General features: G+C 39.3%; 2 protein-coding genes and 1 long non-coding RNA gene across 4 annotated transcripts in view; 2 read left to right on the top strand and 1 right to left on the bottom strand.

Annotated features, from left to right (window-relative positions):
- Positions 1-10,413, top strand: part of col21a1 (collagen, type XXI, alpha 1) — a 93,258-nt gene extending 82,845 nt beyond the window's left edge. For both annotated transcript variants that reach the window (XM_061957248.2, XM_061957168.2), the window contains exons 24-29: positions 457-489; positions 570-716; positions 791-845; positions 7,020-7,211; positions 9,461-9,538; positions 9,616-10,413. In XM_061957248.2, coding sequence (XP_061813232.1) covers positions 457-489; positions 570-716; positions 791-845; positions 7,020-7,211; positions 9,461-9,538; positions 9,616-9,803 — 693 coding nt within the window. In that variant the 3' untranslated portion in view covers positions 9,804-10,413. The remainder of the gene's footprint in view (positions 1-456; positions 490-569; positions 717-790; positions 846-7,019; positions 7,212-9,460; positions 9,539-9,615) is intronic.
- Positions 1-18,735, bottom strand: part of LOC133604504 (uncharacterized) — a 145,383-nt gene that overhangs the window by 24,601 nt on the left and 102,047 nt on the right. The window lies entirely within an intron of this gene.
- Positions 14,705-18,735, top strand: part of bmp5 (bone morphogenetic protein 5) — a 48,115-nt gene continuing 44,084 nt past the window's right edge. Inside the window, exon 1 of the mRNA XM_061957068.1 lies at positions 14,705-15,502. Coding sequence (XP_061813052.1) covers positions 15,022-15,502 — 481 coding nt within the window. The 5' untranslated portion in view covers positions 14,705-15,021. The remainder of the gene's footprint in view (positions 15,503-18,735) is intronic.

The following is an 18,735-nucleotide window of genomic DNA, read 5'->3' as shown; positions in this document are numbered from 1 at the left end:
ATTTAACTGATCGTCTTTATTGCCTTCTGTTAAATTTGTTTATATATATATATATATATATATATATATATATATATATATATATATATATATATATATATATATATATATATTTATTTATTTTTTTCCAGATACTTTTGAGAATACAACCCTATTGAATATTTGCAGTTTATCCTGTATATAGTGCCATAGATGAAAACCATGGTACAAATGTAGTATTCTTACATTTTGACGAGAACAAACAAAAGCTATATGTAATAAATAGTCCTATTAAAAATTACGATGCATTTCAATCCATTCTCTTTTCTGTCTCCGTGAATAACTACTTGTGTGTTTTAGTTTTAGTTATGTATGTTAACTACACACAGCTGAAAGTTTCTTCTTGTGTTGCCGACTAAAATGATCACAGCCAAGTTCAGTAATGTGAATTTTTTGCACATTCTTTTTAATGGACAGGGATCGCCGGGTCTGCAGGGCCGAAAGGGGGAGGTATGTGTACCTAATCCTTCTGGAAAAACATCCACCCAAGCTGACGTTCACTGCTAACATTGCCCTTGTGTTTTTGTTAGAAAGGGACAACAGGGGATTTGGGACAGAGAGGTCAAGAAGGTCAAATGGGACGGCCTGGACAGCCAGGTCAGACAGGTCAGCCGGGACCTCGAGGGCCTCAGGGGGATACGGGTTCTCCTGGCCAACCTGGACCTGCGGGAAGATCTGTAATGTTCCTTACAGGTTAACCTACTGTGACTTATTAATCTTTATGTTCATATTGTGATTTTTGTCATTACAGGCCGGTGCAATTTCCGACATGCACATTCGTCAAGTTTGCAGAGAAATTCTTCAGGGTGAGTTTTTTTTATGACGACCTGCAATTATTTCAACACGTTGAAAAATACAGCCCATGGGGGTTCCCCCTATGGGTTGAACTAAAAAAAGCTATGAAAGCTATCCTAATGTACGTACAATTAAGAAGTAAAAGTTTTAGAATTATGAGACCAATTGTTAGTAACTTGTGGAGAACAGGTTTGGTTGTCAGACTTTTACTTTAGTGTAGGGCATACTTGCCAACCCTCCCGATTTTCCCGGGAGACTCCCGAATTTCAGTGCCCCTCCCGAAAATCTCCCGGAACAACCATTCTCCCGAATTTCTCCCGATTTCCACCCGGACAACATTATTGGGGGCCTGCCTCAAAGGCACTGCCTTTAGCGTCCTCTACAACTTGTCGTCACGTCCGCTTTTCCTCCATACAAACAGCGTGCCGGCCCGGTCACATAATATATGCAGCTTTTACACACACACAAGTGAATGCAAAGCATACTTGATCAACAGCCATACAGGTCACACTGAGGGTGGCCGTATAAACAACTTTAACACTGTTACAAATTTGCGCCACACTGTGAACCCACACCAAACAAGAATGACAAACATATTTTGGGAGAACATCCACACCGTAACACAACATAAACACAACAGAACAAATACCCAGAACCCCTTGCAGCACTAACTCTTCCGGGACGCTACATTATACACCCCCGCTACCACCCCCCCGTAGAATGTACAGTGTTTTTTTTGTTTGTTTTTTTTACAGCAAATTACTAGAAATTTTTTAAACATTAAAATTCTGACGACTGAGCGGACATATTTTTTACTGTAATATATATGGTTGTTGTTGATTTTATAGTGAATTATTGTAAGTAAGTAGAAAAACAGTAACACTGTTTTTGGTTTTTTTACGGTAAAATGATTTCCAGGTTTTCGCGGGCCACATCTGGCCAACCAGGCCTTGAGTTTGACACCTGCGCTCTAGTGTCTATATCTTTCAATATTTGCTTCCTGCATTAAATTTAAGCTTTAGTTGTTGGTTTGAAATGTGTGTATCCCTTCAGTGACAATCTAAGACACTTCTCAGGACATTGAATCGGTCTCTATTGGACTGTTCAGTTTGTCTTAGAAGACGTTTCACCCTTCATCCGAGTGGGCTTTATCAGTTTGGACCCCGACTTAAAGGGGAACATTATCACAATTTCAGAATGGTTAAAACCATTAAAAATCAGTTCCCAGTGGCTTATTATATTTTTCGAAGTTTTTTTCAAAATTTTACCCATCACGCAATATCCCTAAAAAAAGCTTCAAAGTGCCTGATTTTAACCATCTTTATAAACACCCGTTTCCTGTGACGTCACATAGTGAAGCCAACACGAACAAACATGGCGGAAAGAACAGCAAGGTATAGCGACATTAGCTCGGATTCAGACTCTGATTTCAGCGGCTTAAGCGATTCAACAGATTACGAATGTATTGAAACGGATGGTTGTAGTGTGGAGGCAGGTAGCGAAAACGAAATTGAAGAAGAAACTGAAGCTATTGAGCCATATCGGTTTGAACCGTATGCAAGCGAAACCGACGAAAACGACAACAGCCAGCGACACGGGAGAAAGCGAGGACGAATTCGGCGATCGCCTTCTAACCAACGATTGGTAAGTGTTTGTTTGGCATTAAAGGAAACTAACAACTATGAACTAGGTTTACAGCATATGAAATACATTTGGCAACAACATGCACTTTGAGAGTGCAGACAGCCCAATTTTCATCAATTAATATATTCTGTAGACATACCCTCATCCGCGCTCTTTTCCTGAAAGCTGATCTGTCCAGTTTTGGAGTTCATGTCAGCAGGCCAGGGAAGCTAGGGTCGATAGGGGGTTTAGCTCGACCGTCTGCGGGAACAAACTGCCGCCATTGCTTGCCGTGCTACTGAGGTCCTTTGTCCCTGAATTGCTCACACACTCCGGCAGATTCAATGGGGGTCTGGCGGCAGATTTCTTTGACTTTATCGTTGGAAATGCATCTGCTTTGAGTGTCGCAGGATATCCACACATTCTTGCCATCTCTGTCGTAGCATAGCTTTCGTCGGTAAAGTGTGTGGAACAAACGTCCAATTACTTGCCACTTTCGCATCTTTGGGCCACTGGTGCAACTTGAATCCGTCCCTGTTCGTGTTGTTACACCCTCCGACAACACACCGACGAGGCATGATGTCTCCAAGGTACGGAAAACAGTCGAAAAAACGGAAAATAACAGCTGATTTGACTCGGTGTTTGAGAAAATGGCGGATTGCTTCCCGATGTGACGCCACGTTGTGACGTCATCGCTCCGAGAGCGAATATTAGAAAGGCGTTTAATTCGCCAAAATTCACCCATTTAGACTTCGTAAATCGGTTAAAAAAATATATGGTCTTTTTTCTGCAACATGAAGGTATATATTGACGCTTACATAGGTCTGGTGATAATGTTCCCCTTTAAACAAGTTGAAAAACGTATTCGGGTGTTACCATTTAGTGGTCAATTGTACGGAATATGTACTTCACTGTGCAATCTACTAATAAAAGTTTCAATCAATCAATCAAAAAAGTTCATGTTCACAGACTTAGATACAACATCTCTAGTCTGAGAGGATGGTGCAGGTTCCAAAGTATTTATCCTCTGAAAGTGGGGGGCATGCCCAGACAAGGATAATTTCGCTCTTTAGTGGAGTAAAACGACAAAGAAAAGTTACGATACAAAGAAGAGAGACCAACAGTCGTTAGGAAGGCATCACCCTCGTTAGCAAGCCCTTCAGTTGTAACAAGAGCTGAGGGCCCACTTAACAAACACAAGTGTATTTCTCTTGTTTATTACCGGGTACTTGTTAGAGGCTAATTTATTCCATCTCTAAGGAATGGATGAGAGGACAGCATGAACGCCAACAGCATTAATATCGAATAAGATGCGAAACATCTTCAAAGCCAATTTGAACAGTCGAGTTGCAATTGATTCAATGCCCTGAGAATACAATTGGATCGGGACACCCCTAAAAACAGTAAAGTGAATGAGAATATCCACACTCAAAGACACAACCAACCCTAAAACAGGGATCTTGTCACATCCATCCATCCATTTCCTACCGCTTGTCCTTTTCGGGGTCGCGGGGGGCGCTGGAGCCTATCTCAGCTGCATTCGGGTGGAAAGCGGGGTACACCCTGGACAAGTCGCCACCTCATCACAGGGCCAACACAGATAGACAGATAACATTCACACACTATTTACACGACTCATCGTGTAAATAGAAACTTCTCCCTATCGGCGTATTACGGATACGGCAACAGCTGACTGGTTTGCAGGTGTGTAATTTGTTGTGAGTTTATGCACTGTGTTGGTTTTGTTGTTTGAACAAGGTGATGTTCATGCACGGTTCATTTTATGCACCAGTAAAAAAACTTGGTAACACTTTAGTATGGGGAACATATTCACCATTAATTAGTTGCTTATTAGCATGCAAATTAGTAACATATTGGCTCTTAACTAGTCATTATTAAGTACTTATTAATGCCTTATTCGGCATGGCCTTATTATAACCCTAACCCTGACCCTAACCCTAACCAAATAACTCTAAATTAAGTCTTTATTACTTAGAATATGTTCCCCTAGTGTCCAAATAACTCTAAATTAAGTCTTTGTTACTTAGAATATGTTCCCCATACTAAAGTGTTACCAAAAACATATAACTTTGTCTTGAATTTGAAAAAAAAAAAAAAAAAAAATTTCACTAAAGAAGAGTTCGGTGAATGCGCATATGAAACTGGTGGGGTTCGATACCTCCAACAAGGTTAAGAACCACTGTGTTAATGCTAGCAGAGCTACCAACTGACAAGACAACAACACTTAGCCACAACTCTGAGGTAATCACAGCATCTACCACACTGTTCATTAGGGATGTGTACCGATTACCGGTTTATTTTAGTACTGCTTTCTAATTGGGTCGGTCCTTCTGGACCGTGAAGACTCTGGACGAATGATACTGCTACCGCTATTTATTTTCATCCAGCTGATCATCGTAATTATGACATACAGGAGCAGCGTGCAGGTAGGAGTCTATTTAATTCTTCAAGGCAAGACAACAAATACAAAAACTCAAACACTAGTCAAGTGTGGAGCTAAAAAAAACAAGATAGTCGCCAGGGGCAAACAGCGAGAACGTCTTAAACTAGGAAAAATACACAAGCGTGGTGAAAACAAGAACCAACATAAACATCGCAAAGAGCGAGCACTGACCCAGCAACTTGTTCTGGGTGACTGAAAAATATAAAAGGGAGTGATTAACCAAAACAGCTGGTGGGAACACTAATTACTAAACAAGGACAGGTGTGAAGAATTAGTGACCATGGAAACCAAAAGTAAACGGAAGGAAAGAGGGTCGAGCACGGAAACAGACTAACATGGGAAGAAAAAAAAACACAAAACATAAATCAAGCCATGACCCGGCAACGGGTCATGACAGCACACCCTTAGTAAACATGGTAGGCTAGATGAAACTGGAACTAGCAGCTATACAACAGCTAAGCACACAATAGCTCACAAGCTAGACATACGTAATAATTAAAAAATATTGTTAAGCTCCACTTTTGTATGTAAAAAATAAATATAATTGTAGTTAATATTACACATACAAAATCTGTAAGGCTGAGGCGTTTTAGAAAGTATCTGGAATCAAACGTGTTCGCATTATTTAATTAACTGCATCAATGAATTAGTGTGGCCACTCGGCGTCGCCAAAAACAAATTACCACTCCACTTCAACTTAATGACAGCAAAGGTCTATCATAAAGTTCGTTTTTTTCATACCTATCATGGTTCTCTGAGTAATTTGACCTGATAAAGCCTACAAAAATCATAAAAGTATGTACTATGATTTGTGCAAATATTGTATCGGATTAGTATCGGTACTAGCCAATAATCAAGGTTCCCTTCAATGTTCCCTCTAATTGTTCATGTGTGTGAGCAAACACAAAAACTCCCTGAGCATTCAGTGGAGCACATGTGAGCAACATCACACGTGGCAATACCAGCAGCACACCTGTCTCAAACCAATCTTTTATAATAACACTCAAATGAGAGGAGTCATTTTCATGAGATTATTTTGTAATATTAGTGATTTGGCCCATTTGTAATGAAAATAAAAGAAATCTTGTTTTTCATAAGCTATGGATTAGTATTGTACAATATGTCTGGGTGGGGGTCCTGCTTTGGAAATCATTTGTACCCCTTTCAGAGATCACATTTAGTTCCCCTTAAACATCCTCATGTTGCACAATGAGATGTAAGCATAGGATGAATTCCTGTAACTTTCTCTAGTAACAGCATTCCACGATTAATATCAATAAATTAACATTAATAATAAATGACAGTAGAATAAGCACACATATGACTGAGGAGTCATAGTGTAACTTTGTGTGGTGTTTGACTTGTCCTACTTTTTGTGTGGCCATAAACGCACCAGTGGCTTAGTGCTATGCGTGTTGGTGACAGATGACAAGTTAGTTTTGGCCTGCTTTGTACGGCAGAAAATTACTAGTTTTTCCAGATAGAAGTTTTTTACTCATGTTTTTGGTGTGGTTATGGCCGAATATAAACAGTTTTGCTCAATAAAGTGATCGATAAAATTCCTGTCCTCGAAGCATCTCGATAGACGTTACAATATATGAACGGTGTTGACGAACACTGTTAGGGCCGCTTGTTGTCACTGTCACTCAGAGTTGCATTGCAAAATTACACACAATAAATGTGTTTATTTTTGTTTAGAATTCAGATGGGTTTGATCTGGTGTGCGGCATATATTTGCTGTGCGCAGAGGACGCTTGAGCAGTGCACAATTGCGCAGGCGCGCACCTTAGAGGGAACATTGGTTCCCTTATCTGTATCGTATCGGAAGGGAAAAAGTCAGGACATCCTCACTTCTTTTAATTAATTTGGTTATAAACCGTTTGTGTAAAATAGTTATTTATGGGAGTTTTTTAGTTGAGTTTGAAAACAGCTCCACCATGTGGTGTATTTATCCAAAAAATAATAGCACAGGCAACACCGTATGGGAACATGTTTTCACCCTTTAGTCTGCAGCGGTTCAGGAGTAGATTTACCCTGACTTCAAAACTACAGTACACACAGTATGTGAAACATTTCATACTCCTTTCACTTGTCATAGCTGAACTACCTTCTATGTTGCTGAGCCACCAATCAAGCAGCTGTGACACCTGCCACAGCCGTCCCGGATTACCCGGCGCTCCAGGTGATTCAGGACCCCCAGGCATCAACGGAATTCCTGGCCTAAGTGGAGCCCGAGGACAGCCAGGCTACCCAGGTCGTCAAGGGCATCCCGGTCATAACGGGCTAAAAGGTAAAAGCCACAATGTATTGCTCTATGTCAAAGTTAATGCGATGATAACGCGTTAACTATAAATTCCTTTCGCGCGATTACTGTGCATGCGTCCTGATTCCATTTTGACCCTCGGTTTATTCCGTAGCGAGGGAAAATGTAATGGCCTACAATTAGTGTTGAGCCACAAGCTCGGAAGTAGTGATCAGAAATGCACAAGGAAAGGGGGACATTATGGAAATCCCATGTCCAAAATCATGGCAAGTTCTCCCGACAAGACAAGACTATTTGATCTTGGATTGCTGGCGAGCTTTGTTCTAACATGCCAGAGGCTGTTCGCCTTGGAGACCTGCTGCTTGCAGAGATGGAGCTTCAGTTACGCATTTGGATTACAGTTCAGTGCATTGAAAACATCAAATGTAAATTGTTGCACTAACTGCTTTAGTAAGATGGAATAACAACTCGGCATTAAAAAAAACGGTAGAGAGAAGTTCTAGAGTAATTTTATGTCGTCAAAATATTTATTTTTAAAACCATCACACACTTCTGGCTTCACAATAATTGCGCTATACGTCACATCCGGTCTAACTAATCACAAAATGAAAAATCGTCTTACGTTACGATCATGCCTTGTCAAATATATTTTGTAATGTAATCAGTGATATTTCTACCTAGATAATAATGTTAAATTGAAATGAAGTGTATAATTAAAAAAATAAAACTGTTCTGATTGATTTAATAAATAGAGAAGGCTAAAACATTCTCATGCAGAGATATGCATAACATTAACTTGTACAACATGTAATGTGCCGAATATATTATTCAGGTAGAAATATCACAGATTACATGACCAAACATCCTTGACAATCAAACCACGATCGTAGCAATCCACATTTTGTGTTATTAATGCGTGAAACTTGTACCTAAACATGGTGTAGCTCCTCCTCTGAATGCAAGTGCTCCAACAGCAGTAATACAAATTGTATATTCCTAGGAAATACAAAAGATTTTTTTTTTTTTTTTAATAAAGAAATACAATCATGTGTGCTTATGGACTGTATCCCTGCAGACTGTATTGATATACATTGATATATAGTGTATATATTGTGTTTTTATGTTGATTTAATAAAAAAAAAAAATAAAAAAAATATATATATATTTTTTTTTTTCCCTTGTGCGGCCCGGTACCAATCGGTCCGTGGACCGGTACCGGTGGTTGGGGACCACTGGTCTAGGGTACCGTATTTTTCAGAGTATAAGTCGCTACGAAGTATAAGTCGCGCCGGCCGAAAATGCATAATAAAGAAGGAAAAAAACATATATAAGTCGCATTTTTTGGGGAAATGTATTTGATAAAACCCAACACCAAGAATAGACATTTGAAAGGCAATTTAAAATAAATAAAGAATAGTGAACAACAGGCTGAATAAGTGTACGTTATCAGTGGTCCCCAACCACCGGGCCACGGCCCGGGACCGGTCCGTGGATCGATTGGTATCGGGCCGCACAAGAAATAAAAAAAAAAAAAAATATATATATATATATATATATATACATATATATTTTTTTATTAAATCATTCTGTTATTAATATATCGTGTTCCTACATTATACATCAATATAGATCAATACAGTCTGCAGGGATACAGTCCGTAAGCACACATGATTGTATTTTTTTATAACAAAAAAAACCCCAAAACAACCCCCACACCCGGTCCGCGGGACTAATTTTCGAGCGTTGACCGGTCTGCAGTTACAAAAAGGTTGGGGACCACTGCGTATATGAGGCATAAATAACCAACTGAGAACGTGCCTGGTATGTTAACGTAACATATTATGGTGAGAGTCATTCAAATAACTATAACATATAGAACATGCTATACGTTTACCAAACAATCTGTCACTCCTAATCGCTAAATCCCATGAAATCTTATACGTCTAGTCTCTTACCTGAATGAGCTAAATAATATTATTTGATATTTTACGGTAATGTGTTAATAATTTCACACATAAGTCGCTCCTGAGTATAAGTCGCACCCCTCGGCCAAACTATGAAAAAAACTGCGACTTATAGTCCAAAAAATACGGTACACTTAATAATTATGAAAATGATATCTATCTCTGATTATCACGATTGATTTTGAGTTAACAGTGAACAATGCGATTGACCGCGATAAATATTTTAATCTTTTGACAACCCTCGATTTGTTACACGCAAATCTTTAGTAGATCATGCCCAAAGTGTTCTAAGAAGAATGATTGTGCTTATAGGTGAACCTGGTCCTAAGGGTGGAATTGGAAGCCCAGGACGAACCATGAATGGTGATCAAGGACCACCTGGACCTCCAGGTAGATGACACTTCCATTTAACAGTTTTAGCATTAAATGTTACTCCAATTTTTTTTAATTTTTTTTTACCTAAACAGGTCCTCCCGGTCCTAACGGCTATGGCAAACCGGGTACCCCAGGTAAGCCTGGTCCACCTGGTCAAAACGGGGTGCAGGGTAAAAGCGGTAATGCCGGCCTTCCTGGGCAGCCTGGGGTGTGTGATCCTTCCTTTTGCTATGGCAGCATGATGAGGAGGGCCCACTACAGCAAAGGACCAAACTATTGACACTAGCTGTGTGACACAAACCAAAGCATTCTCAGGAAAATATCATCCTTAAAGTAACAAATGGACCTCTTTAGAGTAAAATCCCATCACCTGTTTATTTTGGACAATCGAAGTTAATGCTTTTAAGATGTTGGTGCCTTTTAACGTCGAACATGTTTGGTGGCTCATCTCATATTGCCCCCTGGTGACAGATTGCTATATGTAAGTTGACCGCTTATGATGAAGATCAGTGGTCCACAAACTGTTTTTAATTTCACCTAAGACATATTCAAAATGTGTATTTCTGTACAAAAGCACTCTAAATGCGCCTTTAGCTATAATAACTGGCATTATTGTGTGTTCTGAAAGCATTCAGTCTGACTGAACTTTTCTGTAGATTCACCACAATTGACAAATATGCTCCATTTAGGAGTATAAGGGTATTATTCACGAGATTGTAGGCTGGCATTATGTCTCTTAGTGAATTATATTCCTCAGGCCCTTCATTACTGTAGCACGTATTTGTTTCTTATTTATAATTCTGAGTCTGAGTCATATATGTGGATTTTTTTCTTCTTCCCAGCATTGCCATGTTTTATGTTTTTGTAAAACTTATTTTCAGTTTTATCCAAATTAAACTATCCTTTTAAATGTTTTCTTTATTTCAAGAGTTCATCAAACACCATTTAGTTTGTTATTGTCAGCGGTGTGTGTTCTTTCCTACTCCTAAAATTTTGATTCAAATATCCATCCATCCATTTTGTACCGCTTGTCCTTTTCGGGGTATGTTCAAAATATTTTTTTCCCAGAAATGCTGCTGGCTTCGCTGGGCTCAAGCTCATGGACTGATACAAAGTGGAAAAGTGTTCTGTGGTCTGACGAGTCTACATTTCAAATTGTTTTTGGAAACTGTGGACGTTGTGTCCTCTGGACCAAAGAGGAAAAGAACCATCCGGATTGTTATAGGCGCAAAGTTGAAAAGCCAGCATCTGTGATGGTATGGGGGTGTATTAGTGCCCAAGACATGGGTAACTTACACATCTGTGAAGGCGCCATTAATGCTGAAAGGTACATACAGGTTTTGGATAAACATATGCTGCCATCCAAGCAACGTTATAATGGACCACATGTTACATCAACGTGGCTTCATAGTAAAAGAGTGCGGGTACTAGACTGGCCTGCCTGTAGTCCAGACCTGTCTCACATTGAAAATGTGTGGCGCATTATGAATCCTAAAATACCACAACGGAGACCCCCGGACTGTTGAACAACTTAAGCTGTACATCAAGCAAGAATGGGAAATAATTCCACCTGAGAAGCTTCAAAAATTGATCTCCTCAGTTCCCAAACGTTTACTGAGTGTTGTTAAAAGGAAAGGCCATGTAACACAGTGGTAAAAATGCCCCTGTGCCAACTTTTTTGCAATGTGTTGCTGCCATTAAATTTTAAGTTAATGATTATTATTATGCAAAGCAAATTACACATTAAATATCTTGTCTTTGCAGTCTATTCAATTGAATATAAGTTGAAAAGGATTTGCAAATCATTGTATTCTGTTTTTATTTACGTTGACACAACGTGCCAACTTCACTGGTTATGGGTTTGTAGTTATAAGCCCTACTTTTGGCCAGTTTTGGACCCAAAACAAAAAAAAATAAAATGGCCAAACATTTACACTGACAGGCGCTGGTTGCAACTTTTACGTGTCTGCTTAGAGGACGCTAAGTCGCTAACTTTAAAACTATTGTAAACTTTGTATCATGCGCCGGCTTTTAGCACGTAATGACGTAAACTACGGCAACAAAAACTTACTTGGCATGGACGAAAGGAGCAGCATGAAAGATGGACATGAAAACAAGTGTCAGGAATGTGCAGAGCATAAATGTGGGATGTCGTCAGCCAGACAAACTGAAAACAATGAACTTAAATACTACAGACATGATTAGTGAAAACAGGTGCGTGACTCAAAACGTGAAACAGGTGCGTGACATGACAGGTGAAAACTAATGGTTGCTATGGTGACAAAACAAACAAAAGTGCACAAAAAGTCCAAAAACAAAATCGAACATGACTAAAACAAAACATGATCACACAGACATGACACATGCTCTCTCAGGGAGAGCATGTCCCAAATTCCAAGCTGCTGTTTTGCGGCATGTTAAAAAAAATAATGCACTTTGTGACTTCAATAATAAATATGGCAGTGCCATGTTGGCTTTTTTTCCCCCAAAACTTGAGTTGATTTATTTTGGAAAACCTTGTTACATTGTTTAATGCATCCAGCGGGGCATCACAGCAAAATTAGGCATAATAATGTGTTAATTCCACGACTGTATATATCGGTATCGGTTGATATCGGAATCGGTAATTAAGAGTTGGACAATATCGGAATATCGGCAAAAAAGCCATTATCGGACATCTCTAATTAAATTAGTCGTTATGAAAAAGATTGACATGTAAAAAAAAAAACATGATCTGTTAAACCACTAATGATAATAAGCTTGTTATATTTGAACAAGCTACAAAAAGGCCCTTTTATTCTATTTGTTGGTGTGGACGCCACACAAATGGCAGAATATAAGGCATCATTGTAAATAGACGTTGGAATATGTAAAGGGGATAGGTTGATTGGCAACACTAAATCGGCCCTTGTGTGTGAATGTGAGTGTGAATGTTGTCTGTCTATCTGTGTTGGCCCTGTGATGAGGTGGCGACTTGTCCAGGGTGTACCCCGCCTTTCCGCCCGATTGTAGCTGAGATAGGCTCCAGCACCCCCCGCGACCCCGAAAGGGATAAGCGGTAGGAAATGGATGGATGGATAGATAAAACAAGTCAGATCAATTAGTTTGCAACAAATGGAAAGTGCGCGTATCGGACACTAGGTGGTGCTGTAGAGCATTATCATCACTTCTTAACTCATTTTTGGATCATCTTAGAGCACATCCACTAGTCCAGGGGTCGGCAACCCAAAATGTTGAAAGAGCCATATTGGACCAAAAATACAAAAACAAATCTGTCTGGAGCCGCAAAAAATTAAAAGCCATATTACATACAGATAGTGTGTCATAAGATATAAATTGAATTAAGAGGACTTAAAAGAAACTGTATGACCTCAAATATAGCTACAAATGAGGCATAATGATGCAATATGTACATATAGCTAGCCTAAATAGCATGTTAGCATCAATTAGCTTGCAGTCATGCAGTGACCAAATATGTCTGATTAGCACTCCACACAAGTCAATAACATCAACAGAACTCACCTTTGTGCATTCATGCACAACCTTAAAAGTTTGGTGGACAAAATGAGACAGAAAAAGAAGTGGCATAAAACACGTCCTAGAAAGTCGGAGAAAGTTATACACTAAACCAGGGGTCGGCAACCCGCGGCTCTAGAGCCGCATGCGGCTCTTTAGCGCCGCCCTAGTGGCTCTCTGGAGCTTTTTCAAAAATGTATGAAAAATGGAAAAAGATGAGGGGAAAAAATATATTTTTTGTTTTAATATGGTTTGTGTAGGAGGACAAACATGACACAAACCTCCCTAATTGTTATAAAGCACATTGTTTATATTAAACATGCTTTACTGACTCAAGTATTTGGCGAGCGCCGTTTTGTCCTACTAATTTTGGTGGTCCTTGAACTCACCGTAGTTTGTTTACATGAATAACTTTCTCCGACTTTCGAGGACGTGTTTTATGCCACTTCTTTTTCTGTCTCATATTTTGTCCACCAAACTTTTAGCGTTGTGCATGAATGCACAAAGGTGAGTTTTGTTGATGTTATTGACTTGTGTGGAGTGCTAATCAGACATATTTGGTCACTGCATGACTGCAAGCTAATCGATGCTAACATGCTGTTTAGGCTAGCTATATGTACATATTGCATCATTATGCCTAATTTGTAGGTATATTTGAGGTCATTTAGTTTCCTTTAAGTCATCTCAATTCAATGTATATCTCATGACACACTATCTATATGTAATATGGCTTTTAATTTGTTGCGGCTCCAGACAGATTTGTTTTTGTATTTTTGGTCCAATATGGCTCTTTCAACATTTTGAGTTGCCGACCCCTGCACTAAACAAACTACGGTGAGTTCAAGGACCGCCATAATTAGTAGGACAAAACGGCGCTCGCCAAATACTCGAATCAGTGAAGCATGTTTAATACAAACAGTGTGCTTTATAACAATTAGGGAGGTTTGTGGCATGTTTGTTCTCCTACAGAAACCATATTAAAACAAAAAATATATTTTTTCCCCTCATCTTTTTCCATTTTTCATACATTTTTGAAAAAGCTCCAGAGAGCCACTAGGGCGGCGCTAAAGAGACTAGTGGAGGGGTTGACGACCCCTGAACTAGTCTAATGCAATCATCCTGATATTATTTTTTATACATCTATTTTCATTAAAAACTTACTGAAAATTATGTCAGCTCCGGTTTGTTTGTAAATGAACATTTTCAATGAATGTTTTATGTTTTTCCACCGTCAAGAGTAATTAAATCCCGTGCTCAGATCTAAATCATTGATGCCTTCAGACCAGCTTGGACACATTTATGAAAATATTATTAATATCCGTATGCATTGTGAATGTGTGAGGGTGTGTGTGTGTGTGTGTGTGTGTGTGTGTGTGTGTGTGCGGCAGCCCTCCTGCATATACCGACTTCAACAAGTAGAGGTGATTAAAAGGCTCGGCCATTATTCTTTCACTCGTTAGGACAGCCTCTCGGATTTCAAGTGTCTCCGTTTACACGTGCACCGTGGGAGTGGGTCGACGTTTTATTGCGGCCTCTAGAGGTGGATGCACGAACAAAAAGTTGAGTGTGGGATGTTCTCTGAGGGCAGCGTGCACATGCACTCTCTCTCTCCCTCCCATGTGTGTGTGTGTACTATGTCTCTCTTTAACTGCAGTTCCATCCCCAGGACACTCCTGCTGACCTTTTGGGGCGTATATGTTGTGATTTTTTTTTTTCTTCCTTTCATCAAAGAGGCGTGAGGTGAGGGACGTGGTCACAAGTCAATAAAAAGTCAGTCAAGCTTTGGATGGTTGAGTAAAAAGTGGCGCTGGAGAGGCAACACTCGCACAGGGGAGAAGGAGCGCCGCCCGGGCTGCAAGCTGATACCTCGTTTGTCTCCTCCTGAGCAGCCTGGACGCTGCCTCCACCAGTCCATGATCCTGGATCCCGGCTCCTCCGTGCAAGTGCAATGTAGTTGAACCTTCGCACCTTAAGTGAGCAACATGACCCCTTGGAGCCGCGCCTTGCTCGGACTTACTTGGAGCTGTTTGACCTTCCTGTCCTGTGCGCGCTGCGCCTTCACCGACAACCATGTGCACTCCAGTTTTATCTACCGGAGGTTGCGCAATCACGAGCGGCGGGAAATCCAGAGGGAGATCCTCTCCATCCTGGGCTTGCCCCATCGCCCGAGGCCCTTCTCTCCAGGGAAGCAGGCGTCCTCGGCGCCGCTCTTCATGATTGACCTTTACAACGCCATGGCGGTGGAGGAAGAGGGGTTGACGCACGGCGCGGGGAAGAGCCACATCGCCAAGGTTCAAGGGCACGCCAGGAAAGGTTACTACAGCCCCCAGCACGCCGGCTACTCCCGTGTGGCTCAGCCCTACCGAGCGGCCCCTCTGCTGGGTCAGAGCCCGGCGCTCTCCATGACACATGACAACAACTTCCTGAATGACGCAGACATGGTGATGAGTTTTGTCAATTTAGGTAAGCCACACAAACACTCTTCAATACTGTATAATCACTCGCCATACAGCAATAGATGACACCTGACATGTTAGCTACTTCTCTTTGTTTATAATGTCTATTTTTCTATTTCCTGCTGGATCTACTCTCTATTTTATGCTGCTGCTGTCACATATACTGTAATATTGTACATGGTCATTGGTATATATTGTATATATGTTATAGACATAATATAATATATCTGTATATATATTATTCTGTACACATATGTATATGTTAGATTTTTTATCACTATATTAGTCTATTTATACCTGCATTGTCCTTTCCATCCTTACACTTTCCATCATTGTAACTGAGCTACTGTGTTGAACAATTTCCCTTGTGGATCATTAAAGTTTGTCTAAGTCTAAGTCTAATACAACAGCAAATAATCACTTTTTTACCCTTTATACTATTGCAATCCGAGGAATAGTTTTTGTGCCAATAACCAAGTTGGCACAAGCCAATATTTTTGGTCATTTTTAAATTCTAAACTGGAAAATTAAAGAGGAAATAATCTCACGTGCCTTGTTCTTAGAATCTCATTTTGTACATTCTTCAAGTTAAAAAATAAATTATTAAAGTGTCAATGGTACAAGAGCAGTCCTTTTTTTATGGAATAAACCATTGTAACTTTAAAATCCCGTTTTCCCAAGGTTTGGAGTTTTTTTTATTTTAATTTACCGTATTTTTCGGACTATAAGTCGCAGTTTTTTTCATAGTTTGGCCGGGGGTGCGACTTATACTCAGGAGCGACTTATGTGTGAAATTATTAACACATTACCGTAAAATACCAAATAATATTATTTAGCTCATTCACGTAAGAGACTAGACGTATAAGATATCATCAGATTTAGCGATTAGGAGTGACAGATTGTTTGGTAAACGTATAGCATGTTCTATATGTTATAGTTATTTGAATGACTCTTACCATAATATGTTACGTTAACACACCAGGCACGTTCCCAGTTGGTTATTTATGCCTCATATAGCGTACACTTATTCAGCCTCTTGTTCACTATTCTGTATTTATTTTAAATTGCCTTTCAAATGTCTATTCTTGGTGTTGGGTTTTATCAAATAAATTTCCCCCAAAAATGCGACTTATATATGTTTTTTTCCTTCTTTATTATGCATTTTCGGCAGGTGCGACTTATACTCCAAAAAATACGGTAATTTAATTTAATTTAATTTTTTGTTGTCCTGCCCAGCTTCTCAGGCAAATCATATAGTTGATGTTACTTTACGAAAGAGAAGTGTAGGATACTTCTCTTGTTGCCTTATTTGTATTTGACTTTATTAAATGTATTTATATTATCATTTGGTGCAGCCGGGCAGGAGGGGATAGAAAAGAGAAAAAAAAAGGAAGACAGAGGGGGAAATTGTGGGGACAAGAGGGGGATTAGACAGAGAGACAAAAACAACAACAGCAAACACAACAATAACAACAACAGAGCAACATCAGCAAATACGATACGTACAAATATGATGGTAAAAGTGATAGCAAAGAAGCAGTTAGCGAAATAAATAATAATACAGAAATAATAGGTTTGGAGTTTAAAACGACTTGTGTTGTCTTTTGTTTCCTTTTGAAAGGAAACGTGATATCGTTGGCCACAAGTATGGCGGTTTAGAGCGAAATTCTAGTCAAACAAACTTCCATCCATGTTTTAGTTGAACACCACGACCAAATTGCACTCCAATTAAAAAAGGAAGAGGGCAGAGCGTGCCCATTTGTCAAATGAGAACATGACAGGTTTATTATTGGAATTGTTATGAAATGTGTAATGCAGTCCAAATTTTTACTGGACTTACTCTTTTCAGCCTTTATTCAAATATATAGTGAATGTGTTGCGGTTTATTTAAAGGCACCTATTATGCAAAAGCAACTTGTCTTACCTATTGGAGCCTGTTTTTGTGTATTTGGGATCTGCATAAGTCCTAAAAAATTAAACTCACGGATGCATGGCGGAGATACAGTATCCCCTTAAGGCCCAAGCTGCTTGTTTGCATGCTTTTTTTATTTATCTTTGCTATTTGGGCTTATTGGACCCTAATTAGAATAAAAACTAAAAATCATCTTTTAATATGATGTACTTAGTCCATAAGTGCACAAATGTGTACTTCACGTGTAGTGACATGCACATTTTTATTTTTACACTTTTTTTTTTCCAAATTCCATAGTATGTTGTAGTCTTCTGACACCACCAGATAGCAGTATAAGTGTCCATATGTCGGCATAAGACCCCAATTCAGTAGTGTACACAATTTTGGAAATAAGAGCTAAAAGGTGCTGTCCACGCATGTGGCCACCAAGGCCTTTAGAGTAAGGCTGCAGCTAACGATTATTTTTCTATCGATTAATCCATATATTATTTTTTCGATTAATCGGTTAATCTATAGATTTTTTTTCCGATTAATCTATAGATTATTTTTCCTTTTACCGAATATTTTTTTTATTTAAAATGAAGATGAAAAAATAAATGTAGGCCAGTTTTTTCAAAAGGCATGGCTTTTATTTACAAAAAAAAAAAGTATGGCCACTCAGTCAACATTGACAACAACATGACAAAATATTCTGTAACAATGTAAACATTTAACATTTTTAACATTTAACAAAATTAAAAGTAGCTTATTTGCTTTTTAATGTGCAAATATAAAATAAACATACAGTGCAAATCTTAATATTCTGCAACTTTTAACATGGAGGATTACATATCTAAAATAAAACAGTTTTCTAAACTGGACTTTCAATCGAAGCAGGAGGTAATACTTAAAAGAATATCTCCATCGAGACAGAGAGACTTTTAAAACTGAAGAAAGATAAGGAAGACTTCTTTAAACAAGTTATCGATGCTTTTGATCAGAAGCAGCTGCGCATGGACTTCATTTATAAGTAAAGGTAAGACCATAATAACGTTTTTTTTAATTAAATGTGCTTTTCATGATGGTATCCTTACATCACTCAAATTTATAAGCGCAGGCCTACATTTACCCCACACCTTTTGGTAAGAGCAGGAGTGAGAAGAGGTTTTAAATTAATTAGCGCGCCGGCGGCTATTCAAGGAAATACGGTATGCGACGCGTCGACGCACAAAAACGGCGTCGACGTATTTACGTAATCGATGACGTCGACAGCCTTACTCTAGAGCAGTGGTTCTTAACCTTGTTGGAGGTATCGAACCCCACCGGTTTCATATGCGCATTCACCGAAC

The sequence above is a fragment of the Nerophis lumbriciformis genome, linkage group LG02 (genome assembly GCF_033978685.3).
Source record: "Nerophis lumbriciformis linkage group LG02, RoL_Nlum_v2.1, whole genome shotgun sequence".
Lineage (NCBI taxonomy): Eukaryota > Metazoa > Chordata > Actinopteri > Syngnathiformes > Syngnathidae > Nerophis > Nerophis lumbriciformis.
Note: the sequence above shows the minus strand (reverse complement) of the source record. Positions and strands in the feature narration are given on the sequence as shown.